Here is a 26,304-nt window from a genome sequence, read left to right on the forward strand (position 1 = left end):
CAGTGATGCTCAATATGAACATACAACACAGCTGCACAATAAAATCTCTGTCTACCGAGTGTCTTTAAAAGGGCACTCTTGTTTGATGTGCTCTCATAATGCAGCTAGAACTTTATAGGTTTTACCAATAAACACTGCAGTTAAAGAGCAGAAAGCTTTCATGAGTGGAAAGTCAAACTCGTTGAACATGCAACCTGACCTGACCGGTACACATTACAAACCCTAATAACTCAGCTAATGTGCAACCATGATGTGATCGGTTCAGGAAAGGCTCATAAATAGAGGAAATTAAAAGGGACATTCTTCCTGAATCTCTCAGACAAGGATTGTGTTTATGGGAGTTATAGGCACATTAAAGAAGTTGATTTTTTATTATTAAAGCCAGCAGATTTCAACTTTCTTTTTTTCTTTTTGTATTTGAAGGTCGCATTAAAACTGTCTCAGAGGCTTTTTAATATGCATTCATCATTTATTTCTTCTTTTCAAATGCCTTTCATGTGGAGTTGCTTTAATTTTTAAGTGCTTTGGATAAAATTTAATTTTAATTGTTTGATCCTTGCCCCAAGGTCGAAATTTTAAACTATGAAAATCTATTATAAATTGGTTAATTACTGTATGTCATATCATAAAATGTCAATTTCAATATTTACATGTGAAAATTATTCATAATTCGAATCTTGACCAACAATATTTTGAACAATAAAAATAATGTAAATATCATGTAAATATCCCTAGTAGGATATATATATATATATATATATATTTGTAGTGCATCATTTCAGGTCAAGCCAAAATATTTATTTAAATGTGTATATTTAGGATACATAAATGCTAACTATTTAATTAGCCTCAAAGAGACAATGGAGATGGCCATTTTATTTTAAAAAAAAGTTAAAAATGGAAACTCCTCCACCATCATTTGTACCACAAAATTCTGTGATTGAATGAAAATGACACTGTGGGGGAATACGTTTCATTAGTTGCATAATACTATGCATAACCCACACATTCTTAAGAACCTCAACAGGACCACGGACAGCGACATTAGGCTTCAAACAGGCTTAGTGTTTAATTGTGTGTTCATCCTTCAATGAATGTTACCACATAGTTAAATTTTTTAGAACTATGTTGTGTATACGATGATTAAAACCCTGATTTGGCTCAATTAGCATTTGCATAATTAACTGCAAGTTCCTTTTTGTGCATTCAGACCTGGAGCAGAGGAACAGAAGTCTGCATGGCAGAAGCAGATCTTCTTTAAAAATCTAAATCAAAGCGATGATCTTTGCAGAGCTGTCGGGCTTTGCAGGGTCGTTCTCTCCAGCGAGCTGGTGTGTGTATTAAGGAGAAACGGTTCACGGGACATTCAGCCCTGATGGAGCTGAGGATATTTAATCAAGTGAATTCCATCTGCTGCGGTAAGCGTCTGCCCGTGTTCGAAGCGGGGCCAATTACCGGCTGATTCGACGAGGCCCGGCCACAGCGAGACACGCAGAAGCGAAGCAACAGCGAGCGCTTAGCCGAGGCTTAGTGGTTTTTCTGCAGTTTACTCACCACTTAAGGATGGATAAGTGATTTCTAATTCTATTCTATGAAGTTTGAGTCATAAGTAAAGTTGTAAAGCTCTGGAAATGTTTTGGAAAAACGAATCCCTTAACTTTCTCCATGTGCCAGGTGTTGGTTATGAATCCATGCACACATAAAGGTATGCTCATGTACACATACACACATATAGATTACAGACAGATATTTCGTATCACAGATGACTGTTTAACTGACGTAGCATGGATTATTCTGTCTAAGGGAGCATATTTACATTGCAATTTTTCCTTTAAACTTAATCACATCCTTTAACCCTTTCCTTTTATGATTAATGTAAAAAATAATGGCACAAATATTCCCTCCAAACAGAAATAATGGTTAAAAACTGAGGCCTTGATGCAAGGAGGAATTACACTCAAGGAGTAATTCGCTGCAAAAGCTAATTAGTACTTCAGTTTGAGGGCCTGACATGATGGCTCATGTCATTCAGAATAACACATGGCCATGGGTCTGCAGAGGGGTGTGCTGAGTGAGGGATGCAAAGCAAGGGAGCGTGGGTAGTGAAGGCAGGAGACGCCTGACATTTGGAGTCACCATGGGTCTAATTCAAATCAACAGCAGGTTATGTTACGTAACACAAGTCTCTTGAACACGGCAACCAGTGTAACTATTAATGACAAGCTAAAGCGAGGAAAATTACCATCTGAAACACACAACAGACTATCACCTCTGTATCCCCTGAGAGTTTTACTTACATTCAGACAACACTTCACACAATCTTAAATGTATCATTTCACTAACTAAAAAGACAGATCAGCTTCTTTTAGACTGCCACGCTTCAAAATAAATGGAAACAAAAAATGCACCAATGCTGTAATATATACATTGATCTCAAAAGCACTTGAATAGTAAAAATGAGTGACCGTCTAATGAATGTCATTATACTGATTACTTTAAATACTACAATCATGATTGTGTGTGTGATATTGCTTTATACCATTCAGGAGACAAGAAGTTAATATTAAAGGTTACTAGTTCACTTCCAGAATAAAAATGTCATGATAATTTACTCACCCCATTGTCATACAAGATGTATTCCTTTCTTCAGTCGAGAAGAAATTAAGGTTTTTGAGGAAAACATTCCAGGATTTTTCTTCAGTGAACAATGGGTTGAAGGTCCAAATTGCAGTTTCAATGCAGCTTCAAAAGTCTCTACACAATCCCAGCCGAGGAATCAGGGTCAAGACAAGCATTTGTGGTTTAAAATTATATCATTTTTATTTATTTATTTATTTTAGAAAATGTTCGATTGTTTCACTAGATAAGACCCTTATTCTTTGGCTGGGATCATGTAGAGCCCTTTGAAGCTGCAGTGAAACTGCCATTTGGACCTTCAACCCATTGGTTGCCCCTTGAAGTGCACTATACGGAGAAAAATCCTGGAATGTTTTCTTTCAAAAACCTTAATTTCTTTTTAACTGAAGAAAGAAAGACATGAACATATTGGATGACATGGAGTTGAGTAAATTATCAGGATTTTTTTTTTATTCTTTAGTATGCATTTCATATGCGATATTGCCAGATACTAGTGTGTTTTTGCTCCACAAACAAAAATAAAGTCATAGTTGAGTTGTTGCGTTTCTCTGAGCAACACACAGAAGTGGCATTTCACTCCTGAATGAAACAATGTTTCAAAAAGAATTGGTTGAGTGAATAATTCAGTGACTCACTCATAAATACAGTTAATTGATAAGTTCCTGAACGAATCAGTGTTTTTTGAATGAATTGGTTGAATGAATGACTCAATTAATCGTTTATAGGGACATTTATTTATATCGCCACCTATTGGTGTATTGATGTAACCTGCAGAAAGAATCAATTGAAAATCCCAACAACAGCTCTTCTGTGTTTTTCGGTTGATTGGAGACATGTACAAAGACATCTGTTTTCACAAACAGTTAAAAGTCCCATTGCTTTAGGACTGTACGTCAACATTTTCTTTAAGCTTCTTAACAAATTCTAGGATCGCTAAAGTGCTTTACTATCCTGGAACAAGCTCCTTATGTGAGAGATCACCTGTAAATATTGCCAGTGAACCGCTGTGCTGTTCTCGCTCTTGTGGATGACAGTGACTTTGATCCTGGATGACAAACCCGCACTTGTCACTGCCACTTTTCCTGTCACCTCAAACACCCCTTTCCGGATCGTTCACAAATACCTCCCTCCACCATCTGTTAAGAAGCAACTTGAATCACAAGGAGACGCAAGCTAAAAACAGAATTTAACAGGTGCAGGTGTAATAATATAAAAATCTAATATAATTGTATGCTGCAATTATGTGCATATTTTGTAGAATATGAATATTCATATAGGCAGACTGTGTGAATATTTATGTAAAGATATCATTAAACGTGTTAAGCAGAACTGAAGTAGACTTAATCATTTTGATTTTCAACAACTGACAAATTAGGGACGTTGTCTAAAGGCCTTTGGTCAAAAACAGGTCGTCCCGCACCCAACTTTATACCACTGGTCAGCTGTATAAAATAATGTCTCGTGTCAAAAAAGTCAAGTTGAAAAAAAAAAAAAAACTGATGAAATTTCAGCCAAGACATCAAATCCATCTGCTGGTATGAAGTTAAACCAATAGTCTTGACCTTGAATATTCTCTCTCCCTAGCATTCACAGCCCTAGGCATGAAAGAGCTTCAGAAGTTTTCATACATATGGATTCATTGTGATTCAACAAAGCATCGCCTAGTAGAGCCATGTTATCCCGTAGTGCCTGGAGACCCCGAAGTGCTTCCAAAGTTCTCCTCTACGAGCCTTTGATTTGTTTTCTTCAGTGCTCCCATCAATGACTGACACTTGGTTATTGGATAAAACATTTGGACATGGTTAAGAGCCTTTGTTTGAAGGAAATCCACAACATTGCATGGCATTAGCTTCACAATTTAATGTTATAGGTCCCTGAGAGATGTTTTTAAGGCTTCTGCTGCACTTTGACGTGCCTCTACATCTTTTGTAATATATCTAGATATGTCAGCAAAACACCTCCTAGAGTTTGTGCAAAATTGAAATAAACCACTAAAATGTCAAAACAAACAAGTTAATCAAATAATCTCTACACAGCCTATGAAAACAGCAAAGTTTGAAGTAGTGACACTATAACCTAAACGTTTCTGGAAACACATCAGAAATATAGTAAACAAAAGAGGATGTTGTAATCTTGATATAATACACAGTAATAAACAGCCCTGGCCCTTTGTAGTCAATGCAATATACAGGATTGTTTGTTACAAAAAAACGTAACTTCCTGCAAGGCTGAAGTCAGATTGCCAGAGGCATTAGAGGCACTGCAGTATCATAGTAATTAGTCTCATATCACAGTTCACGGTTACGTTCCGAAGGCAGCCTGCTGGTTATTTTTTTATAGTTTTAATGCCATAAAAGTTTCATAGACTTTGTTCTGAATTAATCATAGGCATCAGATTGCCACAGTAAATGGAAACCTTTATTGATTAATTAAGGAAGTTTTGTCACTGTTTTGTCAATAGACCAGTGAAAAGGAGTTCATTAATTCAGACCAATTAGAGTCACTGCAAACTCTAACTGTCAACGGAATGCCGCCTGTTGCACGACATGTTCGCATGCGTGAGTGTTTATGCAAGTGTCATGATATTAGAGAATTTTTTGGAGAATTACGCCGCACAGGAGGCTCAGTGTCTCTCAGTTTGATGTTTGCTTTCTCCACTCAACTCTGTCTCTGACTCTTCGTATAATGACAGCATGCATTTAGTAAGATTTAGCCTTGTACCCAGTCAGTGAATACAAGAAACACTGACATATAGATATACAGGTTCTTTACTGGATTACTGGAGAGAGTCTTATATACAGTATATATAAAATACTATAGAAGATTTTCATTGCACATTCATGTGAAATTCTATGAGAACGCTTTGAATGTGACTTAGGCAGTCAACTCTACATTTTTTAATTAGTGTTTTAATTCTGTGTTACTGCCTATTCTTGAAGCATTCTGCCTGCAGAGTCTGTCCTGAGTGCTTGTGCAATTGAGTGAATTTTTGGTTGTTTACACGTAGACCTCACATTCATAATACACAAAGGGTTCTGACAGGGATGTCAATTTGGAAGCTTCGCGTGTTGCCACAGAAGAAGGCACTATGTGACTTGTCTCTCAGGTCATTCACAGCCTGTCTCTCTCTGTTTCTCTCTGAATTGTTGTCTCACTGGTGGCCAATGTTTTCTTGTCTTCTCTTTATAATGAGGGGCAGATTGTGCCTAACCATGGAGCCAGTACACCACCCTGGGGAGAAACTCTTAGCCACACACAAACACATAAAAAACTAGTAGAAAACCAGTCTTCCATTTAGACGTCATCCTAACTTCATGAGACAGCCGTAGCCTGTGCTGAATCGCCTCGAAAACACCAAACAGACATTTCAGGATTTTGCTGATTACCGTTACCCTATCTCCTTCCAGAAATGCAGCCACTGCAACCCTTACAAAAATTCACCATGGTAACTAACAATAGTTTCTGGCAAAACTTCATATAGTTTTTGTGCTGACCAGCTCATGTCCGGTTGCTAGTTGGATTCTACCAGTGATAGATATTCTCAAACACACATCATTTACTGTAAATCCATCTCGTTTGTGAACTAAAAATCAATGTTGAGCACTGATTGCTATGGTGTTCTGGATCCTAGGGTATTCTGAATGGTTGCCTTATGGCTACAAATGAGCAGCCCAAAGAAAGCCTGGGAAAGGGAGAGAGAGGAACTGAAGAAGCAGACCTGACTGCTTCACACAGGTGCAAGAAAACTGGCCAAAATGGCTGACTGGAACAATTACAGAAGGGGGGTCTCCAGGAGACTAGATGTGCTTAAGTGAGAGAAATGTGTGTGTGTGTGTGAGTGTGTTTGTGCAACTTACACACACACACACACACAGACATACAGGAGCCAAGAAAGGGTCCATCTGGTTAACATACTCTAACCTGATTACGGAGAGCAGACGAACAAAATTAATATAGACGATTCACTAATACAAGGACTTGCTGGCTCGATTAGGGTATTTCTGGCACTGTGACCATAGCAAAATGGAAGCTGAGTACTGACCAGAACACAGCGATATGAAATATCTGATCTCTTATACATTTGCTCTTATACATATACAATATGTTAATACTTTTATTCAGCAAGGGCACATTATATATATATATATATATATATATATATATATATATATATATATATATATATATATATTATAACATGTTTTTATTTCAGATAAATGGTGTTCTAAATTGCACATTTTTTAATATTAAGCCTAAAATGTGTTTTAATATCACTACTGACGAGGATTATATGATCTTTGAATAATATCTGTCTTTAAATGCAAGATATTGAAAGTGTACTTAAAGTATACTTGCAATAATTCCACTTTATGCTAAAATATACTTCATTATATCTTTAGTTGGACTTCAGCATTACTTTTGCACAATTAAAGTGCATTAAGTACAAAATTAGTCGTTCCATTTTAGCAGACCAGTTTAGTATACTAAAAGTACAATTGCAGGGTTTTTTAAATACATAAATAGGCCTTTGTAAATGAATTTGCAGTATACTTAGCATGAAATAAATGTATTTCAATTTTTTTTTTTTTCACTAGGAAAGGCATCCTTGGTGAGAGACTTATTTCACAAACATTACCAAAAATATCCTACCAAATACAAACTTCTGAATGGTATTGTGTATTACATATTAGGTACTCATCAAAAGGCCACAAATCAAGTACACATTAGCTTCTGTCAAGAAGAGAATGTGATTGTTTACGTGTGTGTGTGTGTGTGTGTGTGTGTGTGTGTGTGTGTGTGTGTGTGCAACTGTGCGACTAGACTCAGTCTATGTCTCACTCTGATGTTTTGTTCAGTTGCTTTCTCATCTGCTTTGCAGATTTAACAAACGCTCAGACAGGCCGAGATGATTTCTTGACACTGGCGGCTGTTAATTATGATGACTGCACTCGGTTTGCTGGGGGGTGTATAATTAACTGTGTGTTCGGTGAATGGAAAGGCCTGCATTTATTCTGTCTGAAATGTGCTGAATGCTCTGAATGAATGTTTGATTGAATATGGATGACAAAGACCGAATCACATCCTTTTTTTACATTCTCTCTGAATCCGAAACTCTTCACTGCAAACACTTCGGATAGCTGGATTTAGTTAGCTCATATCGAGAATGTGCAGCGAGATGTGATGTCTAGGGATCAACACATCTCTAGCAGATGGAGGACGATCTGTCTGACATCTTCATGCTCAAGAGGACTAATATATGTAGACAATAACAACAAAAATCTATCTTGCATGGTTGTAAGGTCAGTCAGTATAATCTAGAAAGACAGGGAAATTATAAATGCATACTAGCGCTGGAGCGATATCCCTTAGAGCTAGGGTTTACTTATCAATCCAATACTAAGTTCTATCAAAGTTGTATGATTTCTGAGGATAAAACAGATAATTATAGCCACAAAATAGGCCTAAACTTAAAATTAGCAGACGGACTAATTTCCTTTTTTTTTTTGTCTTTTTTAAAGCTATAGCTATGAGACTATAATACAGGTCACATTTAGCTTTGTTGTCATGCAGTGAAGTAAAATAACAAATGATGCAAATTATGCTTCTTTTTTTCCCTGTCATTACCCTTGGCAAGAAGTGCTCTCTGTGGCTGAATGCTGTCTGACTGCTTGCAATTTTTAGCATTTTTATTCATATTCAGATGAGTGGAAGATGAGTGTTACACAACTATTTTGTTTAACTAAGTTCTAACTTTTAACTAAGTTCAGATTTTTCACAGCTTATACTGTATATTTCAATATTTATTACATTTGAATATCATTATAATAAAAACAAACTCATATTTTTTACAGCTTATATATTTTACTATTTCTTATATCATCATTAGGATAAATTCTTAGAATAATAATAAAAAATAAAAATAAAAAACATAGGATCAATATTGTGTCTTCCTGGCCTCTTAATATCATTTTCAGAAAAATCATATCTCTAAAGATTGATCCGGTCATCCCTAATGCATACTCTCAAAATATCAGCCACAATAAAGGCTGAGTCCATCACTTCCTGTTAGAATGTGTGAATGTGAGGAGCCCCAGAGCATTAATGAAGTCCAATGTTTATCAGTGTCTGCAGCAACTATGCCCTCTCTCTATGGGTCTGTCTTTGAACTCCTCTCAAATGGGTGCACGCCAGCAGCATAAAACTCTCTTTTTCTCTCCTTTTCTCTGGCATCAAACAGCAGAATAAAACCTTTGATAGTGCACATCACATTGAGTTTAAATGCAGCTGATCCCAACCATGTGCGAGGCGATCAAGTGGCAAATGGTAATATGAGTTCTTGTCTTTACCAGCTCTGAGGGAAGGATCTCCAGAAGGCGTTTTATTTCAGGCTTTTATTCCAGTTCTATTAACAGTCATAGGGGTCTTTCTCTAAAAGCAGTCCCCCTCTGTGTTTATCTATTTTTCACTGATGATCAGTTAAAGAGGGTTGTGATCTAGAGGTTGCACACATCTGCTAATAAATTGATAGTGATGAACCTATGAGTGATTTGTACAGCCTTTCAATCACCAATCCAGATCTTTAAATGAATATTATGAATAGAAGTAAATGTGGCCATTTTTTTTTTAAGATTATAATTTTCCAAAAAGCTGTTCAATTAATTATTCTGGTCAAACTAAAAAGCTGAATAATTTTAGTCATTCTTGGGGTTACAGGGTTTATGGAATTTCGTTGTCACGGCAACAAAGTTGGACAGTTTAAACAGCAAAGGTTAGTAAGCATTTTTTCCCCCCACATTTAAATGGTATCAACCTGATGCATATTGTTTATGTTTTTGGCTATACTATTGAAGCTATTAAGAAGAGTTGATTTTTGTGGTAATCAACATTATGCCACAAACGCTGTCAATTCAGCTTAGTTTGAATTTAACCCAGAATATCTAGTTTTGGACGTTAAGCTGCATGTTAGCGACCCTCTATCCACTTACACACCCACGGCTCAGCCGGACAGAACGCAAGTTACTCATCCCTTCTGTTCAAAAAACACTTTACAAATCAGCTAGATCGCCACACACTTACTCTGTGTGGCTTTAGATGAAAGATCGGCCTAAAGAATGGGAAGGGAGCTCAAAAGTGTGTCTTCTCACACTCATCTGCAGCACTGGAGTAGTGACAGATGCACCTGTCTTCCTCTTTAAAAGATTTTTGTCCTCTTTCACCCTCTTTCAGTGAGCCATCCAGATGTCCAGTAAAATGTATTCTTAAAAAACACTGTTAAATCTTATTACGTTGCTTCTGTTCTTCAGATTACGTAATTATTTTAGATGCCGAGAAGAAAATGAGACAAAATGTACTAGGGATGCCAGGGAACAGATCACACCACAGAACATCCAAAATACGCAGATATGCAGCAACCTGAACTCAGCAAGACAGGGGAATGAAACTAATGCCTTTCTCTAAGATTTATTAAGTGCAATCAAGAATTACCCAGAGCTCAGTGTTACACAATACCTGTAGCTGACAAATAACATGGACATTAACTTTAATTCAATACCAAAATGTTAAATGTTTTTATGTATTTTATGTATTTTAATATATTTACTATATTTAAGTGTAACTATGTTTAAACTTGTTTACAGTTCGTTTAAATTGTCCTGCAATGTGACGAGTACAAATATTCCATGCACTCTTCTAATTTTACGAGGCCATAAAACTGCGTGCATGCATAATTATAAAATATTGTCCAAAATACTTTTAGCTGTAGTATGGCAGTATCGCTGCTGTCACTGGTTACCCTGAACAATGTTACGAGACAATGACCAACCTGCTAGACGAAAGGATTTCATATGTCCACGCGCGTGCATTAAGAGCTTACAACTGTTCCATTTTACGCACTATTGTAAATAGCTTCGGGTGACTTAAATTTGCCCAAAACACTTTGTATATGCATTTGACATTTTGGTGAAGGAACGGTAAGTTGGTACGGGCTGCGCACTTACGGGTGCCATCGAAACGGGTGGCGATGGTGTCGAGGAAGGTGTTCTGCGGGGCCAGCAGACCTCTCATCACAGGCATCCTGGTGCGGGTCGACTGCGTCCTCCTCCCGCCTCTGCGCCCAGCAGTGGACTCCTGCTCAGCCCCGAACCCGGGTAAGAATCGGGATGTTCCGGGCGCGCATCCTAGACCCTGCAGGAGCGCCCCGATCCGTGATACGCGCGGCTCCACTTTGGCAGCTCAACAGTGACCATATCCTTTAACAAAAAGCCCACATATCTGCCTCACATCGTGTCATAAAGAGGGCGAAAATCCGCGTACGTGTCTTTGTAAATCAGGTGCTTGGAGATGAGATGAACCTGTGCGTAACGGCAGCGCTGGAGACCGGAGCTCTGACTGGTGAGGCGACTGCGCACTGATGCCGTGTGGACTCCTGTGGCACCACGATCCTTCCTCTCTACATCTATATTACTGGCTTTCTCTAGTTGCTATAACCAGCAGGTGTCATGTCACGTGGTGAGCAATCTGGCAAGGAGGCTAGAACCCTTGTACTGGTTGTCTTTTTGTTAAAGATTCTTTATTCAGAGGAAATGATAAAAAAAACAAACCAAAATTTGATTTAGTAAGAAATTAGTTTTTTTTTTTCACAAGAAAATACTTAGTGATTGTGGAAGGTTCTTATCGTTTTCTGATTTTACACATAAAAAGTGAGATTTGTTTTTTATTTATTTATTTAAGGGTCAATAGCATGATGGTCATTTGATCTGGATCTAAGTTATTCAAAAAAAATATATTAAAATTAGTTGAATAGTATACACCTCATCGATAATAAACACATTTGTCAAGGTGGTGTAACTGTAACTTTTTTTTTTTATAGAAGTAGTTGAAAGAACCTCATAGATTATATATATATATATATATACATTTTCTATAAAAAAAAAACTTCAAAAATACATATTTTATACTTTTATAACCATGTTTAAAAATATAATTAAGTGCATATAGTAACATTGTCTGTTAATTCACAGTCCAATGCAAGTATTGTAGTACATTTTAGACAATTAGTAAATTAATATATATATATATATATATATATATATACAAAATGTAAACGTTTTTCAAAAATGGACACAAAGCACTTGTCCTAAGTAGATTCCTCCTTTTTATCATGTCCAACATCATTGTCATTGATTCATAAATCAAACAGTATAACTACTGTGTGTGTGTATGTGTATGTTCTTTTAGATTTAATTTTGTACACGATCAATGTGTTTGTGGTCAATAATAATAGAACACAATAATGAAGGAAAAAAGCTTTATTGTCATTTTCTCATGTGTGATAGAAGAAATTAAATACAGTGTCTCCATGGAACAACCTTTAACAAGACAAACAAGTGAATGATATGTAATTTGACACAGGCAATAAATACAATTTCACAACTCACCACTGAGGTTGAAACACTGTAGTTCAAAGTATAAAAAGAGAAGAAGAAATATATTGGCAACATTTTGTTATTTTTCTTTTCAATGTTGGTGTCTTGTTTCAGATTGAAAAGCTTACTTACACTCTCAAACCTAAAGTTTAATGTCACCTTGGCCTGCAAACTCACATTCCGGATGCCCAAAATATTCCAAAGGACAACACACTTACAGACTGGAAAACATATTAGGCCACAGCTGTAAAGCAAAACACTTGTGTCCATTCTGTTTCATACAGTTTGCAACTCGACTTATCAGGATTCCTTTGCCATGTCTTGCATTGCATTGCTATACAAATATACTAAAGAAATAAAAGGCAGATTTCAAGTACGCTAAACCATTACAGTACACACCGGCATAAAGGACAAAATACGGTTGTGGCGGTCACAGGGGACTCTTACAACAAACTGAGTGATGGAATTGCGACATCTGCCGGAAAATCTGAATTCTGCATTCATACATGAGATGCCAAACGACAGCTCAGTGCTCGCTTTCACTGCCTTCCTACTCACACAAACCCAGAAGATAAGCACACCGTTTCAGCTCATGCAGAGCAGCGTGCTCGTGAAGGTGGATTGAGAATATGGACTGCTCAAGAAACAGAATGCGTTTTGGAGGTTGGGTGAACCTGTATCTGTCTTAGCCTACCTGTATCATCTTCTGTTTCATCTCCTTTTGTTGCTGAAGATTTGCAGGAGGCATGGAAACTAGAAATCACCCATTTATTATGTGTGCAGGGGAAGGATGGTACAAAACCAAATCATTAACCGTTTGGTTTATGAAAATTGGCATTGGTGTCGCGCTTATTCTGTTACTTTTGGTGGCGTCGAGACGCACTTTTATGACACGGTAGTATGTCACGCCAATTAATTGCATAGCTACTTGACAAAATATACTTAGGTCTGTTTTTTAAGAATGTTTAATAGAAAGCAGCCCAAGTTCAAGTGGGTACGTTACAAGCAAGGAAGAAGGACTGGCATTGAAATATGATGAAAGTGAGTAGAATTGCAGAGAGGGTGTCCAAAATGGGCGGGGCTTATGGTTCAAAATAATATTTTAGTTCTAAATCATTTCCGTTTCAATTCTTAATTGTTTGTTTTCGGTTCGGTATCTATTAAAGTCCTCCGTGTCATTCATTATTCATCTGTAAAATATTGGTCATACTGCTACCAAAAGTAACACTTTAGTCACGTGGTAATTGTTATTTTTATCCGCGTTGATGAGAATGCACGAATCACAGTTCTAGATTAATGGATTAAGGCATATTCTATTGGGAGAAATACATGTTTTTCAAAAAAAAAAAAAAAAAAATGCTTCACTAAACACAAAATTTACAAAAAATACAAATCGGAATTGCAGCAAAAACATAAGTGCAATTAAAATATAAATAAATATATGAAAACAAATACGACACAGGGGTTTATCATCAAAATATTATACAGCTTGAAGGCTTTTTTTGTTATGCATAAATTTTAAGATCGACAATTCCTTCTGGAAATGCGAGAGAATGATGGCTTTTTTTTTTTTCTTTTTTTTTATTAACTGCAATTATATATAAAATTATTGGCCGAAATCACAATATTATTATTAACCGAAAATTAAACATCAGTATTCAGTGTGGGGAAGAAATATATATTTTATAGTTTTTAATTTTTTTAATTAAAGACAGGTAAGCTACTACATATTTCAAATGTATTTATCAATGATAAAATGATTCTTGCAACTTGCATTTAATGGGCTAATTTACAAAAAATCAAAAATAAATTTTAAAATATAGTGAATATATAGACTGCCTACATTTATTGGATGTCAGAATATTAACATGTTAATCTATGAGTCTAAATGTTTTGTGTTCTAAGCAAGTTTTTAATTGATTTATTCAAAGTCATTAAATCAAAGTAATGGTCTTCACTTTTTTACAATTGAAATAAAATGACCAAAGACATTTTCTTAATCATTGCCCATTTTATTTCAGTTGTAAAAAGTGAAGAAAATGGATTTGTGATCCTACAGTTCAACGAATGGTCCGCATTTTTGAGCTGCACAGCGCCTCCTAGAGGAAAACAAGTGTGTGTCCCAATGTAAACAGATATTATCCAGAAACATATGCCTCCCAATAGGGTGCATAATGAAGGAGGGACTAGTCTTTTAAGTGTAGTTCCGTATTCTCTTGGATTGGTGGAGGATTATCTGATTGAAGAAGTACATGAGCAGAGCTGGAGAGAGCCTATGCCATCCGCTCAGCTGATAGGAAACAACGCCTTCCAAGACTAGTCCAAAAGCGTTAAGCCTCCATTAACCATCTCTCCATTTACTCCAATACAATCTCAAAAGAAAAGGTAGGCGTCGTATATTGAGTCGCGATCGTTCAAAATAGCCGGTACATCACATTACAATCGCTGTTGTTTGATTTGACATTTCCTGCAAAGTGCTACCCTTACTGAAGAAAACACTGTTAAAGTGATACATTCATTAGAAAAGACGAAAACGTAGGTTTTGAAACCTCGGCGGTCATATATAAACGACATATTTAAAGAATTGTTAATGTTTATGCATTATTAATTGTTACGACAGATCGTACACAGGTTCGTCTAAACCTTCATTATGACTCTTAATAAAACATTAGTTTAAATGTGCAAAACAGGATCGCACGCGCTGTATTTGACCTTTGTCCTAATTGTTTTGTTACGTAACCAGTGCCAGTTTGTGGAAACATTTGTTAATAGTGACACAACTGATGCGATATACTGAATAAAAGGCCTGTGTCATATTACACAACGGCTGCCTGACTGTCAGGTGCTGTTACTTTAGTTGCATGAGAATAGCTGATGTCTCTCATAAAAGCTGCTACATACAGAGATTGTAACACCATAATGACTGTACTTGCATAGTAGTTCAGGGTACTTAAAAGAACACCAGGTCCTTTTACCATGTCCAAAAATACCTCACGCACATCTGATAAACTAAGGTATTAGTATAGCCATTTATGAAAAACCACACAACTACAGACTTCTAAATCTGAGAATTGTGCTTATTAGTCTGCAGGCTCAAAACTGCTGTTTGTTGAAACAGGTTTAAGGCAAAAATGCTGATTCACTGGTTGTGTAACTTTTCTCAATGGAACCCTCTTTCAGGGAGTGAGTACTGATCCTACTATACATCTTAACATATAACCATCATTGGTCTCGCAGGGTCCAAAATGTCTCAGAAGATCAAAGCAGGTTCTGTGGTCGAGATGCAAGGAGATGAGATGACCAGAGTAATATGGGAGCTCATAAAAGAGAAACTAATTTTCCCTTATCTGGAGCTCGACCTGCACAGGTGAGATTAAATGTGTGTGAGTGAGATTAAGTGTGTGTGTCACGGTCACAGCAAGTGAGCGTTTCTCTCATTGTATCTGATTTCCCTTGTGAATACTCAGGTTTAAGCCTGTATGCTAACCCGATTTAATGTTGCTTTGCTGCCAATTAGTCGTTTCTTACCCATAGCGCTAATGTTAATGCCATATTAATACTTTTTGCACCATGAAATCATTTGTAAACTCATTTCAAAATCTTTTTATTTCTCTGTAATAAAAGAATTCATATTTTAATTGTATATAAATCATAATAATATTTAAATATAAGTAATAAATAATTTAATGTTAATTTTATGTTACATTTTTGATACCGATATTGTAATTTTTTTGAGTTTTCAATTGTTTTGATATTTATAACCAATATATACATGCCACAGACTTACTTTAGTGACATAACTCTACGTTATTAACAATAATCATGCCACTGAGCAGGGTCCTGTCAAGTTTTACAAATATGACATTTCCTGTTGTACGGCTGTGGTAATCCTCAAGGCCAAAGGGAAACGTTATCTTCCCATAAATTAGCACTTTTATTACCTAACATCACTTTATGTGCTTTTCTGTGTTATGAATTGTCAGCATCTGTACTTTGAACTTTATAGGTTATGGTTTGATCTGAGTGGCTCTTTAACTATAAAGTTTTTTTTAGTTTTTTGTTAAAAAAATACATCAAGTATTTAGCATTGTGCATGAACTTGACCTAGAGGTTTGAAGAATAGTTGCAAGGTAAAAAGTCGGTCGGTTATTGGTCTGATAAGAGTATTATCAGTATGTTAGCAAACAAGGTGTCGTCACTTAAGAGGGATCTCTTGACGCCTGTCCATTCAGTCACTTCCACTGAACTTTGAACTGGTCTTTGAGCTTGTATCGTAAGATTGTTTGCGTATGTTTACTTGCCATTTGTGCTTTTAGTTGCATTGTTAAATGCCATCTTTGCATCACAGGTTTGCATTTGATGGATTGAACTAAGTCTGTGGAAATTCTTAAAAATGTATGTTAAATTGTTTTGAAGTCCTCTAACGCCACCAACAGTTTTTCAGAATCATTATTGTGCCAGGGAGTAGAAGGAAAGTGGGTGAAAGATCACCGCATACTTGATACAATAGTGAGGACAGGGAACAAGGAAAGTATGGGAAAGTTCCTCCCCCCGCTGGCAGTGCTGTTGTAGCTCAGGGATGCTCTCTCCAAAGTGTGTGTTAAGTCTGTTACACTCTTTCTGGCTAGTTGTAGAGTCTCTGTGAGGACGCTTTCATTAGTTCAGTCATGCATATGCAGAACAGATGAGGCCTTTCATTTGCTTTCAGCTGCTCAGAGCACGAGTGAATTTAAATTAGTGTGGAAATTTTTATTTTGAAGATGCATGACTAATCAGAAATTTTAAGGCATGTTTTGGTAGCTAGAAATCACAAAGCATCTGTGTATTATTCATTACCACATAACTGGGACCACACGGACTCTGTGCCTTAGAAGTAGCAGAAATTATGTATGGAGATATGTATATTTTCTTTCATCCACTATATGTTTAAGGATGTTCTTGATTTAATTGCTTTTGGAAACACAGTGGTGGCCAAAATTATTAGAACACTAGTATTTTCACCAGCTAAAAAATGGGTTTAAGTCAGTTATTTCTATCTTTTGCTGTAGTGTGTCAGTAGGAAATATCAGTTTTACATTTCTAAACATTCATTTTGCCATTAGTTGTAATAATCCAGTGAGATTTTTGTCTGACACACAGCCAGTGCTCCACACAGAGATCTGATCTCATCATCATCCAGTCTGTCTGGAATGACATGAAGAAACAGAACAAACTGAGACAGACTAAATCCAGAAGAACTGTGGCAACGTCTTCAAGACGCTTCAAGAGACCTACCTGCAAAGCTAACTGAAAAACAATGCGCAAAAGCTGCTTTAAATGCAAAGGATGGTCACACCAAATGTTGACTTAATTTAGTTAATAGAAGTTAATTGATAAAGAAAATCTATTTATGACATTATTTTTGACAGCATTCTCATTTTATAGCATTTTTACACTAGTGCCTAAAACTTTTAACAGTTCTGTAGCTTTGCAGGTAGGTTTCTTGAAGCATCTTGGAGACGTTGCCACAGTTCTTCTGGATTTATTTTTTAACAGTTCTGCTCTAGCTTCTAGTCCCTAGTCTGCTCTAAAGGTCATTGCACACTGAGTCCGAAATTTTCATCCGTTAAAAAATAAATACGACCGCATGTTGTGTCAATCACATTTAGACACTGCCACCGAAACTTTTGTCCGTCATAAAGAAAATTCGGATCAGGTTTGATTTTCTGCGTTTTCGCATCTGTAGCAAGCATTTCGATGAAAATGAAAAAATGCATACGAAAATTTCGGAGTCAGTGTGCAAGGACCTTTAGTTTCTCATTTAACACCATATTTAAATGCTTTCTGCAGAATTCCACAGATTTTTACCCCTACGTTTAGAGAAGGTGGAAACACATGTAAACTACTACTGTTTTCAACACTGATAATAATACAAATTCTGCTTTGTGATCACAGGAATAAATTACATTCCAAAATATATTCAAATTCAAACAGCTATTTTAATTGTAATAACATTTTGTCTGTTTTATCACAGTAAGAAAAGAATTGTTCTATTTCAGTTCACTAGAACAGTGTGACTTTACCATGGCACTAGTTTCCCATTGACCTCATTTAAAGCGTGCCATGGGACGCCATCTGTCTGACTGGTAGCATAGTGTAATGTAGTTCTCAGTCCAACATCACCAGTTTGGCTGCCACTGTGAGCTAGGTTGTAGGCTTTTATTTTTTAAATTTTGGATGTTTTTATAGTTAAGAATAATGTGCTGTAAGCAGATAAGTAGGAACTCAAAGCGGCTCATGGGTGTACTACGGTTATAAGCTATGAAATGCATTTTCCCCATTTCCATTTGATTCAACATCAATAACATTTTCTAGAATAATAGACTTTTGTAATTATTTTTTGTCCACTAAAATGTAATTTGCAATAAGAACATCATAGAATGGTTCATATAGTTTAGCAAAACTCATAAGGTTTCTATTCTGCTCTCTGTGTGGTAGCTATGACCTGGGAATGGAGAACCGCGATGCCACCGATGACAAGGTGACTGTTGAGGCGGCAGAGGCTGTGAGGCACTACAACGTTGGCATCAAGTGTGCCACCATCACTCCTGATGAGAATCGCGTGGAGGAGTTCAAGCTCAAGAAGATGTGGCGCTCTCCCAACGGAACAATCCGGAACATCCTGGGTGGCACTGTGTTCCGAGAGGCTATTATCTGCAAAAACATTCCCCGCTTGGTTCCTGGCTGGATCAAGCCTATAATTATCGGCAGGCACGCACATGGAGACCAGGTAAGGAGCTCTTACTCATTAGAATATCTGTAATTAAGCCTAATTGTGAATTTGTTTTGGGGTTTTTTGTATCTTTTTAATCATACTTTCTGCTGTTTTATCAAAATTCACATTTTACCCAAGCAATCATTCATTAATATCGGTGAAATCACATTACAGGTAAAAGGTCTCCTGAGATAATCTGTCCTTTTCAATTTTAACAGTACAGGGCCACAGATTTCGTTGTTCCTGGTCCTGGAAGAGTGGAAATGACATACACACCTAAAAATGGAGGAGAGCCGCTTAAGTTTGTTGTCCATGACTTTGAAGGTAGCTAACATTGATTCAAAATTTCATCCAGGTAGTTTTTGCATACTACTTTATGAACACTGTAAATTCGTACATAATATTCTTTTCACATACTGTTTTGTGCCTACTTTATAGTCAGGATGTATGCGATTTTGAATGCAGCCCTTCTGTATGTCAGAGATGTGTAAATGTCTCTTTATGGTGTTGTCATGACAGTGGACTGTCACCTGTGAGAGCACTGAGCATGTTTGTCTTGTCGGTGTTACAGTATGAGGCCACATGGGCAGATTAACACTGTCCCGGCTCTGCAAATACTGATCAGACGAAATAGATGTTGTGCAAAGATTTGATATTTCATTTGAAATTATTGGAACATAGCCTAGTTGTTTCTAAATAAAATTGGCACAAGTATATCTGCTTTTAGACCAGGATTTCTTGACAGTATGTGTGATTATGTATGTTTAGGTACTGGTGGAGTTGCTCTGGGGATGTACAACACAGACAACTCAATCCGGGACTTTGCTCACAGCTCTTTCCAGATGGGCTTGAACAAAGGCTGGCCGATGTACCTCAGCACCAAGAACACCATCTTGAAGAAATATGATGGCCGTTTCAAAGACATTTTCCAGGAGATCTATGACAAGTGAGTCCTCAATGAAATGGTTGTTTTATGAACTGTCACTGAATAAATTACCCCTGGTAATCAATGTAGTTACACAGGGTTTTTTGAACGAAAGAAAATGAGGGAATTCATAAAAATGAATTCATTTTACAGGCTTACATGTTAATCAATTAACAAAAAAATTCTGGCATCAAAGTATAAACGTCATAATCCCATATGCCCACATTGCATAAGATGACTGAACGGCAAACAATGAAAAGTAAATTCAGAAAAAAATGATAAAAGAGCATTCTGACACTGTGTGTGTGTTGCAGAGAGTACAAGGCTCAATATGAGGCCAAAGGTATCTGGTATGAGCATCGGCTGATTGATGACATGGTGGCTCAGGCCATGAAGTCTGAAGGTGGGTTTATCTGGGCCTGCAAGAACTATGATGGAGATGTGCAGTCAGACTCTGTAGCTCAGGGTGAGTAAAACTGCAGTAAATCTTTTGCACCCCACCAATGCCAAAACATTGTCTGAAAACAGTTACCTGAATGAATTTACCATTGAACACACACATATATATGATATATCGATATATTCTTTATAAGCGATACGGTATGGAGCAATAACGTTAATATCGATATACAGTAGTTTGATACGAGCGCATCTGAAAAAATATCTAGGGAGGACCCAGACTGAACTGCTGCGGAGAAAGTGTATAATACAGTTTGTTCTAAACATGTGACAAGCTTTATATGAAGGGCTTTAAAAAAACTGTTAAGATATAGTAGCCTATTGTTTATCGTTTCAATTTAAAAACGGCTCTGACAGAAAGGCTGCGTGTGCCGCTGACAGACGCTGTTTAATGTGTTTGAGATGTGCTGTTTTCCTTAATGCATAATTTGCATTTCACAGGTATATTCTCCATCTGTAAATGTTAGAAAGCCATAGAAATATTTCCATTTTGCTGTCCATTGTGCATGAACTTTTGCTTTGCGATTCTTCGCGAAACTTCACAGATTTAATTCAGAACGAGCGCGCCAAACAGACAGAGCGCAATAACTCTGACTAAAATATACATTTTGCTGAAATATTTGTAGTTGGACAATAAATGTGACGTATGTAGAATTTTAAACCTACAAGTAAGTGTATTTGTATGATAGCACTAACTGTAAAGTGTAATGGGGTAATCAAAATAGCCTTTTTACTCAATTAGCCTAGTATGTGCTTTTTTTATTATTTAAATTTTTAGTTTAGTAAATTTAACTTCTGCTTTTAAAAGCATTATTTTTGTTTTAAGATTGCAATGTTAAAATGTAATGTGATTTTAACCCTTTTTGCACATAATATATGCTTACATGCTTACATTCACTATTTGTTTAATCCAAATACAAAATACCGAGATATATACCGTATACCGCAAATCAGCCAAAAAATACTGAGATATGAATTTTTGCTCCTGTCGCCCAGCCCTTATATATATATATATATGTGTGTGTGTGTGTATGGAGGACAAGCTTAATGTATACTACTGTTCAAAAGTTAATACTTATTTCATTTAAGTATTTATCCATTTCTTTATTTTTAAAATAAATTAATGCTTTTATCCAGTATATTAAAATTGAAAACGGTTGTTTTTAATTTTAAGAATATTTTGGAATATTACAGTTTTTACTGTATTTTGATCAAATACACGAAGCCTTGGTGGCATTAGAACTTTTTTCTACTTTATTGTATGGTATGGTAGTGTAGTGTATAATTGTTCAAATGTAAGCTTGCATGTTTATGTGGTGCTTGGTGTGAATGTGCTTTTAAAGGATTAGTTCACTTCCAGAATAAACATTTCCTGATAATTTCCTGGAGGGGGGTGTGAGTAAATGATCAGGAAATTTTAATTCTGGAAGTGAACTAATCCTTTAAGACCTTGCATTTGCGTAATATTACTCACTGTAAAAGTATTCTAAAAGAATTATGAAATTTATAGTGAGTAAACTTTCTGTTTCTAGGTTATGGGTCATTGGGTATGATGACCAGCGTGCTTGTGTGTCCTGACGGGCGTACAGTAGAAGCTGAGGCAGCCCATGGCACCGTTACGCGGCACTATCGCATGCACCAGCAGGGCAAAGAGACATCCACCAACCCTATTGGTGAGGAAAACACTTACTTCACTACCACTCTTAATCAATAAAATCCACAAATGAGGCACAGGAAACTGTTTTTCATTATCTTTTTTGTCCCATCAGCCTCTATCTTTGCATGGACACGAGGGCTGCTGCACCGGGCAGAGCTGGATAAGAACGCAGAGCTGCGGGTGTTTGCTGAGGCACTGGAGGCCGTTTGTGTCGAGACCATTGAAGCTGGTTTCATGACCAAAGACCTGGCTATCTGCATCAAGGGCATGTCTAGGTACATCCTTTATCTTGCTCTAAAACATTTGGTGTTTACTGAGGGACATTTAAAAAGATTTTTGATTTTTTTCAATTAGATTTACAATAGACTGCATGAATTCCATGTTAAATGCTTGATAAAAGTATAGCAGTGAGAATTTATTAACCTCTGTAAAGTTATTTTAGATTTTATATATTAACTTTTTTCTGTTTACTTTTTCAGTGTCAAACGCTCTGATTACCTCAACACTTTTGAGTTCTTGGACAAACTGGCTGAGAATCTGAAGATTAAGTTGTCAAGCCAACCCAAACTGTAAAGCTGCTGGGTGTTGACAGGGCGTTCACACACGCACACTCTGACACTCAGCCCTCAATCCACCTGAAGCCACAGACTCCTTTATGTCATGTCTCATTTCCTGTCTAACTGGGAGCAAAAACAGAGCAACGATTGACTTTACCACTACAACCAGTAGGGGGAGCAGTGCACTTGCATCTGGACCAACGAAAGTGCCCTTTTAAATGGCAGGAGCCACTGTAACCTTCATTATGCTTTTAAAAACAAACTAGAAACATTCATATAGTACATTGTATCACTGTTTATACATTTTATCATTGCAACAGTTCTTTTCTTTGAAAGATATATTCCCTGTAGTGCATAAATGCGTATTTGTGTGCTACTGCTATCTCTCAGGTGCTTGAACACCTGTTGCCTTATTGTCTGCATGTGTAGTTGTCTTGTCTTCGGGCAGCCACTCTCGAAGCCATCCCAGGAACAGTGAGATTAGTTCTTAACAATGTAAATACCTGCTTTTAACTGAAATACTGGTAGTTCATATCGGTAGATATTCCTGTTCATTCTTCACTCAGTTGCACTGTCTTGTCACTGCATTACAATTGAATTTCCTTATATGGTTCTGTTTATGTCAGTCTGTGTGCTTATGTGAGGTCTTGTGTTGTTATGACATCAGTAATAAATGAGACTTTTTAAGAAGAATATCTCATATGTTTTGATCATGTTACTTTGGCGAGGATGCATTAAACTGATCAAAAGTGACAGTAAAGATGTTGAAAAGATCTCTGTTTTAAATCAGTGCTGTTCTTTTAAGCTTTATATTTTTCAAAGAATCTTGAAAAAAAAAAAAAGAAAAAACAATATTACAGTTTCCAGAAATTATTACAGTAGAACTGTTTGCAACATTGATAGTCAGCAATCACCAAATCAGCATCACAATTTCCACAAAAATATTAAGCAGTATGAATGTTTCCAACATTGATGATCAACAATCACCCAAATCAGCATTAGAATGATTTTTTTAAAGGATCGTGAAAATTCAGCTTTGCCATTACAGGAATAAAAATTTTCTTTAAATATATTAAAACAGAGCACTGTTACTTAAAATAAAAATAACATGTCAAATATTACTGGTTTTATTTTGCCAATCCCAAACTTTTGAACAGTAGTATACATAAAATACTGGACTACAAATCATTTTGAACATGCTGAAACAATATTGTGGTGTCTGTAGTGGCCTGATTAAATCATAATGTTGTCACTTGATGTGGTTCACACTTCATTCACTAGATGGCAGCACAATGATGTCAAGACTGACAGCCTTTTAAACGGAGTCTGAACGTTTTTATAGTGAATAACACAATAACAGAGAGTTTCTAATTAATTAGTTTTTAATAGCATTATTTTTATTATTATTAAACATGATATGTTTCATATTTTTATAAGTTTTGGAATCAGTAGACCTATTTGAAGGGAAAATAAACCAAAACATGAAAAACATTGTAAAATGTGTTTCATCACTTCATGCACATGAACGTGACTTCCACCAAGCGACCGGAAAATTATTAAGAGTATGTCTGAGCACCAAACAGACTGAACACATACTGCTACCTACACTTAAGTGTTCTTGACTTTATTAGATATCTGTGACCATGGTTTACCCGAGAGAGAGAGAGAGAGAGAGAGAGATCATGCCTCAGACTGTCACCATTGTGCCGTGATAATTGGATTCTCCCTGTGTGAATGGACACTCATTCACAGGCTTTGTTAGTGTAAAGATTACTATTGTGCTGCAGGAAGTAAAGCCTTATGAATATGAAATAGAGGCCAGTGGTGATTCCGACGTTTATGACGTAAAACATGCACAAGCTCAGGTCACTAAGGCCACTGCTATACAAACCCCGCCCCAAAATATTTAATTGGGCAATCCAACTACGCATCACCTGTAAAGAAAACTTCAGACTTTATAGGTTCAGTTGAGAAAAATCAGATAAATGGATCCGACTGCGACAGTGATTATGCTGTCTATCGGTATGTGCAAACAACTAATTCTTTATTTACCGAGTTCTCACGATAATATAGGCCTTTAGGATAGCTATATTTTTGTATATTTTAAAATTTCATTTTAGTGAATAACTGTAGGCTATATTCATTTCAAAATATACAAAAATATATTTCTAATATAGAATTTACATAAATGTATTTTTGATGTGCTTTGCTTAAATTTCTTAATACATTTTTGGCTATTTTGTCATATATTTAAAATTTGGGCCTATTTATATTGTTAAAAATATATTTACAAAATATATATCAATTATATATATATATATATATATATATATATATATATATATATATATATATATATATATATAATATATTTTGGCCTGAAAATGATAGATGAAAGATATTGATATAAGCAAATGTAGGCTATTGAATCACAGATACCATATAACCAATGGGACAGTGTTAAAACATTTTCTCACAGGTCACAAAAACTGTCAACATCAAAACTGCATTATTTGCACCAAGCACACCAGCATGACTCTTCAGAGCCTTAGGAAGGACATGTACATTGAAAATTAATAAACAGATGAATGATTGAGATATGACTTGATGTTGTCTCTGCCTCTCTCTGTCTGAGAGTGCACCTTACCCCTGTAGGGAACGCAGTGGTTTCCATGGGGACGCATAGCCACTCTACTCTTCAAAAGCGGGCCGAGCAGAGGCAGAGGGGCCCTTTGTGTTAGAGAGGAAAGCGTGGAACAACGCTGGGCAGATGAAAGCCCTGCTATCCTTACGTCCAATCATAATTTAGTCATCAGCGCAGGAGCACAGAATCCAAATAGACACTGAAAACACAAACAGCGAAAAGGAGAGACTCGTGGGTCAAGATTTGAGCAAGAGAGAGAGATGGGAGGCTGATATGAGGATAAATTTCAAAGAGATAAAGGAATAGTTGTGCTGTGGCTCAGACTTGTTTTTTCATGCTGATGATCAATTCTCTGTGCTGTAGTTTGTGCTGAAATGATGCCGCCCACTTTCATCCAATTTGAGAAAATTATGATGCATCAACTACATTGTTAAAACTAAAAATAGCAACCTTGTTTATCAGGACATACTTCTTTGTCTATATACACAGAGTAGGAGTAGGAGAAGAGTAGATGTGGGCTTGGCTAATAGATTTGTTTGCTTGTAAAATTCATTATTAATAAAAAGTATTATGTAAACATAAGTCAAATCCATAACTGCTTATAGCAGACTTATAGGGGTAGTGCAACAACCAAAGCTTTAGAAGAGCAGCAAGATGTACATATAGTAGGATTGTGTTAGTTATGATAAAGACCAACAAATATGTTAATAAATTAGAAATACACTACCATTCGAAAGTTTGGGGGTCAGTAAGAATTTTTATGTCCACCAATGCTTCATTTATTTGGTCAAAAATATATTTAAAATAGTAATATTGTGAAATATTATTACAATTTAAAATAACTCTTTTCTGTTTCAGTATTTAAATTGTGTTTTTTCCCCTTGTAATTGCTACGTACACTTTTTTTTTCCAACCATTGTTCCAGTCTTCAGTGTCACATGATCCTTCAGAAATCTGCTGATTTAATGCTAAATAAACATTTCTTATGCATTGTGGAAAGAGTGGTTCTGCTCAATGAAGTGTGCAAACTGGAATAAAGTGTCTTTTTCAGGATTATTTGATGGACAGAAAATTTAAAGAACAGTATTTGGTTGGAACGATAAAATTTTGTATCATTATGCCTTTACCATCATTTTCAGTTCATAGAATTTTGAACGGTAGAGTAATAGCTCGGTTTCAATAAATTGATCAAAATAAAACAACCAAAATGGTTGTCACATTTAAAGATACATTTATTGGAGATTAT

At 36.3% G+C, this 26,304-nt stretch overlaps 2 protein-coding genes across 3 annotated transcripts in view; one reads left to right on the forward strand and one right to left on the reverse strand.

The window, feature by feature from the left end:
- Positions 1-11,072, reverse strand: part of kcnh3 (potassium voltage-gated channel, subfamily H (eag-related), member 3) — a 133,602-nt gene extending 122,530 nt beyond the window's left edge. The window contains exons 1-2 of the mRNA XM_058787898.1: positions 10,989-11,072; positions 10,635-10,886 (exon numbers count right to left, since the gene is read on the reverse strand). Of these exons, the coding sequence (XP_058643881.1) occupies positions 10,635-10,710 (76 nt within the window). The 5' untranslated portion in view covers positions 10,711-10,886; positions 10,989-11,072. The remainder of the gene's footprint in view (positions 1-10,634; positions 10,887-10,988) is intronic.
- A 1,480-nt stretch (positions 11,073-12,552) lies between these two features.
- On the forward strand, positions 12,553-23,174 carry idh1 (isocitrate dehydrogenase (NADP(+)) 1). Of its 2 annotated transcripts, none has more exons than XM_058788136.1 (9): positions 12,553-12,725; positions 15,300-15,429; positions 18,540-18,831; positions 19,035-19,140; positions 19,585-19,762; positions 20,056-20,207; positions 21,733-21,873; positions 21,970-22,132; positions 22,337-23,174. In XM_058788136.1, exons 1-9 carry the CDS (start codon positions 12,692-12,694, stop codon positions 22,428-22,430), a joined length of 1,290 nt encoding a protein of 429 aa, XP_058644119.1. In that variant the 5' UTR covers positions 12,553-12,691; the 3' UTR covers positions 22,431-23,174. The 2 variants fall into 2 exon arrangements, with proteins under 2 accessions (XP_058644119.1, XP_058644120.1); XM_058788137.1 differs by lacking the exon at positions 12,553-12,725 and adding an exon at positions 14,273-14,447.
- The last annotated feature ends 3,130 nt before the right edge of the window (positions 23,175-26,304 follow it).

Source organism: Onychostoma macrolepis, chromosome 09 (assembly GCF_012432095.1).
Source record: "Onychostoma macrolepis isolate SWU-2019 chromosome 09, ASM1243209v1, whole genome shotgun sequence".
NCBI classification, from domain to species: Eukaryota; Metazoa; Chordata; class Actinopteri; order Cypriniformes; family Cyprinidae; genus Onychostoma; species Onychostoma macrolepis.